At 45.8% G+C, this 13,156-nt stretch overlaps 1 protein-coding gene across 2 annotated transcripts in view; it reads left to right on the top strand.

Annotated features, from left to right (window-relative positions):
• LOC142292370 (neuronal acetylcholine receptor subunit alpha-10-like) overlaps positions 1-13,156 on the top strand; it is a 159,742-nt gene that overhangs the window by 70,485 nt on the left and 76,101 nt on the right. The window contains exon 2 of one of the 2 annotated variants that reach the window (XM_075337693.1): positions 8,351-8,496. In XM_075337693.1, coding sequence (XP_075193808.1) covers positions 8,351-8,496 — 146 coding nt within the window. Of the gene's footprint in view, positions 1-8,350; positions 8,497-13,156 lie in introns of those variants that run through there. The other variant, XM_075337694.1, reaches the window with a different exon arrangement.

Below are 13,156 nucleotides of genomic sequence, written 5' to 3'. Positions count from 1 at the left end.
AGACGAGCCAGGAATCTCACAGAGCCAGAAGACATCTCCAAGGAAGAGCAGTGCATGCAAGACGAGCCAGGAATCTCACAGAACTGGAAGACATCTCCAAGGAAGAGCAGAGCATGCAAGATGAGCCAGGAATCTCACAGAACTGGAAGATGTCTCCAAGGAAGAATGGAGGAACATCCCTCAAACAAAAATTGAAAGAGTCTTGACTGCTGAAGAAAGGATTATATGAGGACCACAATGGATGACATATGGGTACCAAGATGGGGGATCATAGGAGGACCATGATGGATCAAATATGGAGATCAAGATGAGGGATTATATGGGGATCAGGATGGATGACATATGGGGACCAAGATGGGGGATTATATAAGGACCACGATGGATGACATATGGGGACCAAGATGGGGGATCAAATGAGGATCACGATGGATGAAATATGTGGACCAAAATGAGGGATCATATGAGGACCATGTTGTATGACATATGGAAACTAAGATGGGGGATTATGAGGACCACGAAGGATGATTTATGGGGATCAAGATGAGGGATTATATGGGGGCCAAGATGAATGACATTAGGACCAGGGTGAGGGTCATATGGAGAGCAAAATGAGGCATAATATATGAGCCATGATGGGGTACATTATTACAAAAGGGGTCAGGAAGGGGTCCAGTATGGAGGACATAAGTACAGGAAGGATCCCTGGATTTAGTGCACTATTACAGGAAGAGGCTAGAATGGAGGAAATTATTACAGGATGGGCCGACGTTATTACAGAAGAGGGTCATGATGGAGGAAATTATTACAGGACAGAGGACATTATTACAGGATGGGGGATATTATTACAGGACAGAGGACATTATTACAGGACAGAGCACATTATTACAGGATGGAGGACATTATTACAGGACAGAGGACATTATTACAGGACAGAGGACATTACAGGACAGAGGACATTATTACAGGATGGAGGAAATTATTACAGGACAGAGGACATTATTACAGGATGGGGGATATTATTACAGGACAGAGGACATTATTACAGGACAGAGGACATTATTACAGGACAGAGGACATTATTACAGGATGGAGGACATTATTACAGGATGGAGGACATTATTACAGGACAGAGGACATTATTACAGGACAGAGGACATTATTACAGGACAGAGGACATTACAGGACAGAGGACATTATTACAGGATGGAGGACATTATTACAGGACAGAGGACATTATTACAGGACAGAGGACATTATTACAGGATGGAGGACATTATTACAGGACAGAGGACATTATTACAGGACAGAGGACATTATTACAGGATGGTGGACATTATTACAGAACAGAGGACATTATTACAGGACAGAGGACATTATTACAGGACGGAGGACATTATTACAGGACGGAGGAAATTATTACAGGACAGAGGACATTATTACAGTACAGAGGACATTATTACAGGACGGAGGACATTATTACAGGACGGAGGACATTATTACAGTACAGAGGACATTATTACAGGACGGAGGACATTATTACAGGATGGTGGCCATTATTACAGGACGGAGGACATTATTACAGGACGGAGGACATTATTACAGGACGGAGAACATTATTACAGGACGGAGGACATTATTACAGGACAGAGGACATTATTACAGGACGGAGGACATTATTACAGGATGGAGGACATTATTACAGGACAGAGGACATTATTACAGGACGGTGGACATTATTACAGGACGGAGGACATTATTACAGGATGGTGGCCATTATTACAGGACGGAGGACATTATTACAGGATGGTGGCCATTATTACAGGACAGAGGACATTATTACAGGATGGTGGCCATTATTACAGGACAGAGGACATTGTTACAGGACAGAGGACATTATTACAGGATGGAGGACATTATTACAGGACAGAGGACATTATTACAGGACGGTGGCCATTATTACAGGACAGAGGACATTATTACAGGACGGTGGACATTATTACAGGACGGAGGACATTATTACAGGATGGTGGCCATTATTACAGGACAGAGGAAATTATTACAGGACGGAGGACATTATTACAGGACGGAGGACATTATTACAGGACAGAGGACATTATTACAGGATGGTGGCCATTATTACAGAAGAGGGCCAGGGTGGAGGAAATTATTACAAAAAGGGGCCATGATGGGTAACATAATTACTATATGGGGCTAGAATGAGAAGGATTAAAGTGTAACTGGCAGTTTAATTTTTATTTAATAAATCAATAGTGCACATGACAATAAGTAACTGTGTAATAATCTTATGCACTGTGCGTGGCGACTCTGTCACTTTTTTTTCTTCATTTTGTGCAGTGTAGAAATCGGGAAAAAACTGGGAATGTGTTTTAAAAGTGATCACTTCTAGATGATTGTGTGTTATTTCCTGCAGAGTCAAGTCCTAGCAGAAAAAGTGATAGCGGTCAGCTCAAGGGAAGAAGACAGGCATGGACGAATGACTTCACTACACACATCACTGTACAGTCATGGCCAAAAGTTTTGAGAATGACACCACAATGCTATTTTCACATGATATGTTCCCTCTGGTGTTTATTTGTGTCTGATGTTTACATCACATACAGAAATATAATTGCAATCATATTATGAGACCAGAAGGTTCTATTGACATTAGAATGGGTTAATGCAGCAAGTGAATATTTGCAGTGTTGCCCCTTCTTCTTCAGGACCTCTGCAATTCTCCCGGGCATGCTGTCAATCATCTTCTGGAGCAAATCCTGACTGATCGCCGTCCATTCTTGCATAAGCAATGCTTGCATTTTGCCAGAATTTGTTGGTTTTTGTTTGTCCACCCGTCTCTTGATGATTGACCACAAGTTCTCAATGGGATTAAGATCTGGGGAGTTTCCAGGCCATGGACCCAAAATCTCTATGTTTTGTTCCATGAGCCATTTAGTGATCCCCTTTGCTTTATGGCAAGGTGCTCCATCATGCTGGAAAAGGCATTGTTGGGCGCCTGCTCTTGGACGGTTGGGAGAAGTTGCTCTTGGAGGACATTCTGGTACATTCTTTATTCATGGCTGTGTTTTTAGGCCAGACTGTGAGTGGTGCGATTCCCTGGGCTGAGAAGCAACCCCACACATGAATGGTTTCCGGATGCTTAACAGTTGGCATGAGACAAGACTGGTGCTAGCGCTCACCTCTTCTTCTCCTAATAAGCTGTTTTCCAGATGTCCCAAACAATCGAAAAGGGGATTCATCTGAGAAAATGACTTTCCCCCAGTCCTCAGCAGTCCACTCCCTGCACCTTTTGCAGAATATCAGTCGGTCCCTGATGTTTTTTCTGGAGAGAAGAGGCTTCTTTGCTGCCCTCCTTGAAACCAGGCCTTGCTCAAGCAGTCTCCGCCTCACAGTGCGTGCAGAAGCCCTCACACCAGCCTGCTGCAATTGCTGCGCTAGCTCGCTACTGCTGGTAGTCCCATCCCACAGCTGAAACAGGTTTAAGATACGGTCCTGGCGTTTGCTGGTCCTTCTTGGGCGCCCGGGAGCCTTTTTGGCAACAATGGAAGCTCTCTCCTTGAAGTTCTTGATGATGCGATAGATTGGTGACTGAGGTGCAATCTTTGTAGCTGCGATACTCTTCCCTGTTAGGCCATTTTTGTGCAGAGCAATGATGGCTGCACGTGTTTCTTTAGAGATAACCATGGTTAACTGAAGAGAAACAATGATACCAAGCACCAGCCTCCTTTTAAAGTGTCAAGTGGTGTCATTCTTACTTAATCATGACTGATTGATCGCCAGCCCTGTCCTCATCAACACCCACACCTGTGTTACTGGAACAATCACTAAAACAATGTTAGCTGCTCCTTTTAAGGCAGGAATGCAATGATGTTGAAATGTGTTTTGGGGGTGACGTTCATTTTCTTAGCCAATATTGACTTTGCAAGTAATTGCTGTTAAGCTGATCACTGTTTATGACATTCTGGAGTATATGCAAATTGCCATTAGAAAAACGTAAGCAGTAGACTTTGTGAAAATTAATATTTGTAGCATTCTCAAAACTTTTGGCCATGACTGTATTAGCTGTACACTTACATTATACACTATATAGTGTATATATAGAGCTCCTGTGTATAATGTCACCGGTGATCACTGTATTACCTGTACATTACACGCTATTTGCAGAACTCTTTTGTATAATGTCACTAGTGATCTCTGTATTATCTGTACACTATATACTATATACAGAGCTTCTGTGTATAATGTCACTGGTGATCACTGCATTACCTGTGTACTGACACTTATTACCTGTACACAATATACTATAGACAGAGCTCCTGTGTGCAATGTCACTAGTGATTCCTATATTAACTGTACACTATATACTGAGCTCCTTTGTATAAAGCTATTAGTGTTATTAGTATTGTGGCTTTTATTAATCGGTATTGTATTAGTCAGTCAATATGTGGTAGTATTATGTGGTCTGGTTATGGTGTAGTGGTATTTCTCCTTTTATATGGTACTTTTCATTCACTATCTGGTCTGGTGGTAATATGTGGTTTTGTCATGTTATGGCGATATTTATCACTAGTATGTGGTATTATTCAGTCAGTGTGATGTGGCTATATGTGGACTGGTCATGGTGTGGCAGGATTTGTCCCTTGTATGTGGTATTACTCAGTCACTATGTGGTCTGGTCATGGTGTGACAGTATTTGTCCCTTGTGGTATTATTTTGTCACTATGTGGTGGTAATATGTGGTCTGGTCAGGGTGTTGCAGTATTTGACCTTGTATATGGTATTATTCAGTCACTATGTTGTGAAAATATATGGTCTGGTGTTGCAGTATTTGTCATTTGTATATGGTATTATTTATTCTCTATGTGATGGAAATATGTTGTCTGGTCACGGTGTGGCAGCATTTGTCTCCTGTTTGTGCTATTATTTAGTCAATATTTGGTGGTAATATCTGGTCATGGTGTGGCGTGATTTTTGCCTTGTATGTGGTATTATTCAGTCACATGTAATGGTAATATGTGGTCTGATCATGGTGTGGTGATGTAACTCACATATATGGCCTGTGGCTGCTGAGGCCAGAGATTAGTAGCACCAGACAGTTGAGGTGTCCGATGGACAGGAGGTCGCACTTTCCAATTTGAGTAAAGTTCCTTTAATACTAATTTTAAAAACTTGTAGAAAAACCTTTAATACTATTCATTATAGTAAGAAGTGACTGACAGAGACTGGAGCAATGTGGACCTGACAGGAGACAATGAGACTGTGCGTGAAGATATACGTAGGGTAAGAAGGGGAAAACGCCTTCACTTTTAGCTGCCATTGTTTGTAACATTGAAACTGTGATTAACAAAATGGGTGTGGCTTTAAAATGGGCGTGGTGTTAAAATAGGCGTGGTTTCCCAACCTGCTTTTAAATATTTGAGTCCCACCCTTGTATATGGCACTTACAGATATTTTGCCTACTGAATCCCCGTAGTGTCCTCACCCTCTATGATACCCCTTTTCATGGCCCTCGTACACTGTTATGCCCCCCACGTTATAATTGCCCCAAAACCCCAAATATAACCTGGGACAAAAACAAAATGAGCAAATCCCCTGCAGTAAATAAATAGTAATAATACATGTAAATAACATAGGGGACAAGAAAAGCGTGAACATCATCCCACCGCGGCAAGGTGACCCCAATCGGCATGGTGCCCAACGCTTGCATTAAACATCTCTATGTGCCAGGAGGCTTCCAGATGCTGCAGAGCAGCACCCAGACCTGAGGGCTCGAGGTGTCTTATAGACTTTATGGACTAAAATCACAGGCCAAAAAGGCAGAACCTCGCACAAGGTACAACATACCAAAGCCAAAGAAATGAGCTGGAGACTATGGTGGCAGAAGCGCAACGTGTAGGTTCATGTTCACACTGTGGCCATTAATTAACAGACATCACCTAGGATAAAAGCAAAATGAGCAAATACCCACACAAAGTATGATTCCCCACAGCACCCCTCACAGTAAGATGGTCACCACAGCCCCCATACAGTATGATGCCCCACAGCACTTCTCACAGATGGTCACCACAGCCCCCATACAGTATGATGCCCCACAGCACCCCTCACAGTAAGATGGTCACCACAGCCCCCATACAGTATGATGCCCCACAGCACTCCTCACAGTAAGATGGTCACCACAGCCTCCATACAGTATGATGTATGCCATAACCACCCCTCATAGTATGATCATCACTATAGCCCCCATACAGTATGATGTTCCTCATAACCACCCTATACAGTAAGATGGTCACCACAGCCTCCATACAGTATGATGTATGCCATAAACACCCCTCATAGTATGATCAACACTATAGCCCCCATACAGTATGATGTTCCTCATAACCACCCTATACAGTAAGATGGTCACCACAGCCTCCATACAGTATGATGTATGCCATAACCACCCCTCATAGTATGATCAACACTATAGCCCCCATACAGTATGATGTTCCTCATAACCACCCTATACAGTAAGATGGTCACCACAGCCTCCATACAGTATGATGTATGCCATAACCACCCCTCACAGTATGATCATCACTATAGCCCCCATACAGTATGATGTATCCCATAATCACTCTATACAGTAAGATGGTCACCACAGCCTCCATACAGTATGATGTATGCCATAACCACCCCTCACAGTATGATCATCACTATAGCCCCCATACAGTATGATGTATCCCATAATCACTCTATACAGTAAGATGGTCACCACAGCCTCCAAACAGTATGATGTATGCCATAACCACCCCTCACAGTATGATCAACACTATAGCCCCCATACAGTATGATGTATCCCATAATCACTCTATACAGTAAGATGGTCACCACAGCCCCCATACAGTATGATGTTCCTTATAACCACCCTATACAGTATGATGGTCACCACAGCCCCCATACAGTATAATGGTACACATGAACCTTTACATAGTATGATGGTCCCCCCAAAGCTACACCACACATTATAATGTGCACAACCGCTCCCCACACACTGATGATCCCTCAAAGCCCCAGTACAGTATTATTCTTCCCATACAGCTCCCATATGGAATGACGGTCCCTTCAACAGCCCCCATATAGTATTATGTCCCCCCATATAGTATGATGGTCCCCCAACAACCTCCTATGTAGTATGATGGTCTACCCCACAGCCCCATATAAAGTATGATGGTCCATACCCCCAACAGCCCCCTATACAATATGATGGTGCAAACGACAGCCACATACATAGTATGATTGTCTCCCAACATCCCCCTATATGGTAAGATGGTCCACCCCACAGCTCCTATTTAGTATTATGGTCCATCCCACAGCCCTCTATATGGTATCATGGTCGCCCACACAGCCCTCTATATAGTATGATGGTCCCTCCAACTGCCCTCTATACAGTATGATGGTCCAGTATGATGGTCCCCCACAAGACCCTAAAATAACAATCTTTAGGCTTACCTAATCACGCATCCTCGTGCAGTGAGATACTCGCACCGCTGACCCCCGCCTCTGGCGTGCCGCAGGTGATAAGGAAGCCCGCAGCCTGCTGAGGAAAGTGATGGAGACGGGTGCTCCATGCTCCGTCACAGCTGCTAAGACTATCGGCAACTTCAGGACAACACTGATCGCAACGCAGCAGACATTGCTGCCCCTGGCATTTGCCAGAATTACCAGCGGCCAGTCCGGCCCTGGTGGTGACACCGGGTTATTCTCACTGTATCCTCACGGACCGGGTGCTCTTTCCCATTGTATTATACAGTCACTGCTGACCCCAACATAATGCATTATCGATAGTGCGGATCCCCAGGGTGTCCAATATATCAGTCCAGGCCCGGGATCCTTAAAGGGAATCTGTCAGCAGGTTTTTGCTGCCTCATCTGAGAGCAGCATCATGTCAGGGCAGAGACCCCGACTCCAACGATTTATCACTTAGACTAGTGAGTGCAGCTCTGGATGCAGCCGTTCTGACATAATCTGAATTTTTAGTTTTGCCCATGTAGCTGAGCCCAGGGGGCTTCCCCGCCCCCACCAGGCTCTGTATAGACATTGTACATTGCCAGTGAGATGTCAATCAGAGGAGGGGGCGGCCAGACCGCCGTGCACGAGACATTGTAGTCTGAGCAATGAGAAGTCCTGCTGCTTTAACAAACCTAGCAAATAAACAATAGATGGGACCATGACAAGAGCGGCAGCCCTGGATTGTCTCTGTCAGCCCTTGCAGCATGCTGGCTTCAGCTTCCATAGCAAAAACCTGCAGACAGATTCACTCTAATGTACTGAATATTCTCTTCTGTTTCAGGGGTTCTGGGGGCTCAAGGGAAGTTCGCCTACAAACTGATGAACGACTTATTTGCCAACTACTCCAACGCTCTGCGACCAGTGGAAGACATGGACAAGGCGATGAATGTGACGCTGCAGATCACCCTGTCCCAGATCATCGACATGGTACAGTCACCCCAAAACTGAGCCCGACCCCCTGTACATAATAGTGTGAACCCACAAATCCCAAAATGTGGAAAATTGTCAGCTGCGCCCTATGACAAATGCATCATTATTATTCTGTTACATCATATCTTATCCTCCAGTCACCTCCAGAGCTGCACTCACTATTCTCCTGTTACATGTTGTCTTATTCTCCAGTCACCTCCAGAGCTGCACTCACTATTCTGCTGTTACATCATGTCTTATCATCCACTCACCTCCAGAGCTGCACTCACTATTCTGCTGTTACATGTTGTCTTATCCTCCAGTCACCTCCAGAGCTGCACTCACTATTCTGCTGTTACATTGTGTCTTATCCTCCAGTCACCTCCAGAGCTGCAGTCACTATTCTGCTGTTACATGTTGTCTTATTCTCCAGTCACCTCCAGAGCTGCACTCACTATTCTGCTGTTACATCATGTCTTATCCTCCAGTCACCTCCAGAGCTGCACTCACTATTCTGCTGTTACATCTTGTCTTATTCTCCAGTCACCTCCAGAGCTGCACTCACTATTCTGCTGTTACATCTTGTCTTATTCTCCAGTCACCTCCAGAGCTGCACTCACTATTCTGCTGTTACATCTTGTCTTATCCTCCAGTCACCTCCAGAGCTGCAGTCACTATTCTGCTGTTACATCATGTCTTATCCTCCAGTCACCTCCAGAGCTGCAGTCACTATTCTGCTGTTACATCTTGTCTTATTCTCCAGTCACCTCCAGAACTGCACTCACTATTCTGCTGTTACATCTTGTCTTATTCTCCAGTCACCTCCAGAGCTGCACTCACTATTCTGCTGTTACATGTTGTCTTATTCTCCAGTCACCTCCAGAGCTGCAGTCACTATTCTGCTGTTACATGTTGTCTTATTCTCCAGTCACCTCCAGAGCTGCAGTCACTATTCTGCTGTTACATCGTGTCTTTGTCAGGGTTAAAATGACGATGATGATGAGACTCAAGCGGTCCCTTGGGATCTGACCGCTGTTTCAAATCATAATGTCATGTGTGCATGCGAGAATGAACGATAACAGACACTATAAATCGGTTATGGACCTTCTCCATGACACTGAGGCAACTGAACTTTATTCTTAGGGCGGCTTTGCACGTTGCAACATCGCACGTGCGATGTCGGTGGGGTCAAATCGAAAGTGGTGCACATCCGGCGTCACTTTCGATATCGTACTGTGTAAATTCTAGATGATACAATTAACGAGCGCAAAAGCGTCGTTATCGTATGATCGGTGCAGGCTCCGACTTTTTCATAATTTTGCTGCAGCGACAGGTGCGATGTTGTTCCTCGTTCCTGCGGCAGCGCACATCGCTGTGTGTGAAGCCGCAGGAGCGAGGAACATCTCCTTACCTGCCGCCGGCGGCTATACGGAAGGAAGAAGGTGGGCGGGATGTTTACATCCTGCTCATCTCCGCCCCTCCGCCGCTATTGGCTGCCTGCTGTGTGACGTCGCTATGACGCCGCACGACCCGCCCCCTTAGGAAGGAGGCGGGTCGCCAGCCAGAGCAACGTCGCAGGACGGGTGAATGCGTGTGAAGCTGGCGTAGCGATAATGTTCTCTACGGCAGCTATCACACGATATCGTACCTGCGACGGGGGCGGGGACTATCGCGCGCGACATCGCAGCATCGGCTTGTGATGTCGCAACGTGCAAAGCCCGCCTTAGACAAAGCCCCTAGACCCAGAAGTAATGGGGTATGAACAAAAGTTTTAGCCCAATCAAATATCGTGGGTCGGGCTTCATGACGTATAGGATCTGCACATCCTCCTTGGATTGGTCAGTCCAGGCTCCAGGAATTTCTTTTGTTTATCACCTCGGGTGTAGACAGGATGTAGCAGCCATCTTTAAGATTACATGTGCTGGTATATACTGTGTGTAAGGAAAATACACTGAATATGCAATATACATATATACATGTTAGTAAGGAACAAAAGCATTCACAAATATGTGTGCGTTAGTTTACATCTACTAAACTAAATACCTGAGTCTATGAAATGACTGAATTAAGTATTTTTGTATACTCCATTCTTATCCTCAACATCTTATCCTCCAGTCTCCTCCAGAGCTGCACTCACTATTCTGCTGTTACATTGTGTCTTACCTCCAGTCACCTCCAGAGCTGCATTCTCTATGTCTGCAGCTCTGGTGCTGTACATTTCTGCACATAGCAGTGTGGTGTACATGCCATATAGACACGGCTCCCCCTCTCCACCGGTCCCACATTGGTCCATGACGGTTATTCTGGGAGGTCACATTAATCGTTGCCCTTTGAGCCCCTTCACACCTGGTCCTGTATCTCAGCTTTTCGTTTAGTGTTAATGTGTTCGGTGCAGCCTTGTGAGTGCAGCTTTTGTGTGTGCAGCCTTGTGAGTGCAGCTTTTGTGTGTGCAGCTTTTGTGTGTGCAGCTTTGTGAGTGCAGCTTTTGTGTGTGCAGCCTTGTGAGTTCAGCTTTTGTGAGTGCAGCTTTGTGTGTGCAGCCTTGTGAGTGCAGCTTTTGTGTGTGCAGCTTTGTGAGTGCAGCTTTTGTGTGTGCAGCTTTGTGTGTGCAGCCTTGTGAGTGCAGCTTTTGTGAGTGCAGGTTTGTGTGTGCAGCTTTGTGTGTGCAGCTTTGTGAGTGCAGGTTTGTGAGTGCAGCTTTGTGAGTGCAGCTTTCTGTGTGCACCTCTGTGAGTGCAGCTTTCTGTGTGCAGCTTTGTGAGTGCAGCTCTGTGAGTGCAGCTTTCTGTGTGCAGCTCTGTGTGTGCAGCTTTGTGAGTGCAGCTTTCTGTGTGCAGCCTTGTGAGTGCAGCTTTCTGTGTGCAGCCTTGTGAATGCAGCTTTTGTGAGTGCAGCTTTCTGTGTGCAGGTTTGTGAGTGCAGCTTTCTGTGTGTGGAGCTCTGTGTGTGCAGCTTTGTGAGTGCAGGTTTGTGAGTGGAGCTCTGAGTGCAGCTTTCTGTGTGGAGCTCTGTGTGTGCAGCTTTCTGTGTGCAGCTTTGTGAGTGCAGCTTTGTGTGTGCAGCTTTGTGTGTGCAGCTTTGTGAGTGCAGCTTTTTGAGTGCAGCTCTGTGTGTGCAGCCTTGTGAATGCAGCTTTGTGAGTGCAGCTTTCTGTGTGTGGAGCTCTGTGTGTGCAGCTTTCTGTGTGCAGCTTTGTGAGTGCAGCTTTCTGTGTGCAGGTTTGTGAGTGCAGCTTTCTGTGTGTGGAGCTCTGTGTGTGCAGCTTTCTGTGTGCAGCTTTGTGAGTGCAGCTTTCTGTGTGCAGCTTTGTGAGTGCAGCTTTCTGTGTGCAGCTTTCTGTGTGCAGCTTTGTGAGTGCAGCTCTGTGTGTGCAGCTCTGTGTGTGCAGCTTTGTGAGTGCAGCTTTCTGTGTGCAGCTCTGTGAGTGCAGCTTTCTGTGTGCACCTCTGTGAGTGCAGGTTTCTGTGTGCACCTCTGTGAGTGCAGCTTTCTGTGTGCAGCTTTGTGAGTGCAGGTTTGTGAGTGCAGCTTTCTGTGTGCAGCTTTCTGTGTGCAGCTTTGTGAGTGCAGCTTTCTGTGTGCAGCTTTGTGAGTGCAGCTTTCTGTGTGCAGCTTTGTGAGTGCAGGTTTGTGAGTGCAGCCTTGTGAGTGCAGCTTTCTGTGTGCAGCCTTGTGAATGCAGCTTTTGTGAGTGCAGCTTTCTGTGTGCAGGTTTGTGAGTGCAGCTTTCTGTGTGCAGCTCTGTGTGTGGAGCTCTGTGTGTTCAGCTGTCTGTGTGCAGCTTTGTGAGTGCAGGTTTGTGAGTGGAGCTCTGTGAGTGCAGCTTTCTGTGTGGAGCTCTGTGTGTGCAGCTTTGTGAGTGCAGCTTTCTGTGTGCAGCTTTGTGAGTGCAGCTTTCTGTGTGCAGGTTTGTGAGTGCAGGTTTGTGAGTGCAGCTTTGTGAGTGCAGCTTTGTGAGTGCAGCTTTATGTGTGCAGCTCTGTGAGTGCAGCTTTCTGTGTGCACCTCTGTGAGTGCAGGTTTCTGTGTGCAGTTTTGTGAGTGCAGCTTTCTGTGTGCAGCTCTGTGAGTGCAGCTTTGTGTGTGCAGCTTTGTGAGTGCAGCTTTGTGTTAGGTTGACCTGTGGGTCACAACTGTTGCCAGTGATGTCCGAATGTGGAGGGAGTCCCGGTCACCCCCCCGGCTTCTCTGGACCTTAATAAGATACAGATGGACAATGGTATCTGCACATAAGGCTCGAGTGTACGCTCAGAACAACTAATTTATTTTCACACATACAGGGTTTATCAAGCTAATTTGGGCGTAGCTATGTCGTATGCATAATCATTAGTTTCCATTCTCGTCATAAGCAGTGATTTAACTTCTCAGCAAAAAACAAAACTTTCATTGTCCTTGGCTGGCGCAAGGAAGACATAACTTGAGTCTTGTCAGCATCTGAAACATAGCTGGGTCTGTTTGTGCTTTTTTCTTGCAAGTAGCGTGAATTTCTATCCAACTAAAGTTAACTCTTTCCTCACAATCCCCCCTTTGGCGTGCGTGATGGGACTGGGTCCTATCGAGAAGCTGGAATAGCAGGCTGGTCACCAGATGCTGTCCAAGCCGTGGGTTGCCTGGGAATGTGAAATCTGCAAATCCACATCCGTCCTCCGGGTACTGAGCCTGCAATGGTACTATATGC

The sequence above is a fragment of the Anomaloglossus baeobatrachus genome, chromosome 2, assembly GCF_048569485.1.
Source record: "Anomaloglossus baeobatrachus isolate aAnoBae1 chromosome 2, aAnoBae1.hap1, whole genome shotgun sequence".
Classification (NCBI taxonomy): domain Eukaryota; kingdom Metazoa; phylum Chordata; class Amphibia; order Anura; family Aromobatidae; genus Anomaloglossus; species Anomaloglossus baeobatrachus.
The sequence above is the reverse complement of the archived record's forward strand: the minus strand, read 5'-3'. Positions and strand labels throughout refer to the sequence as shown.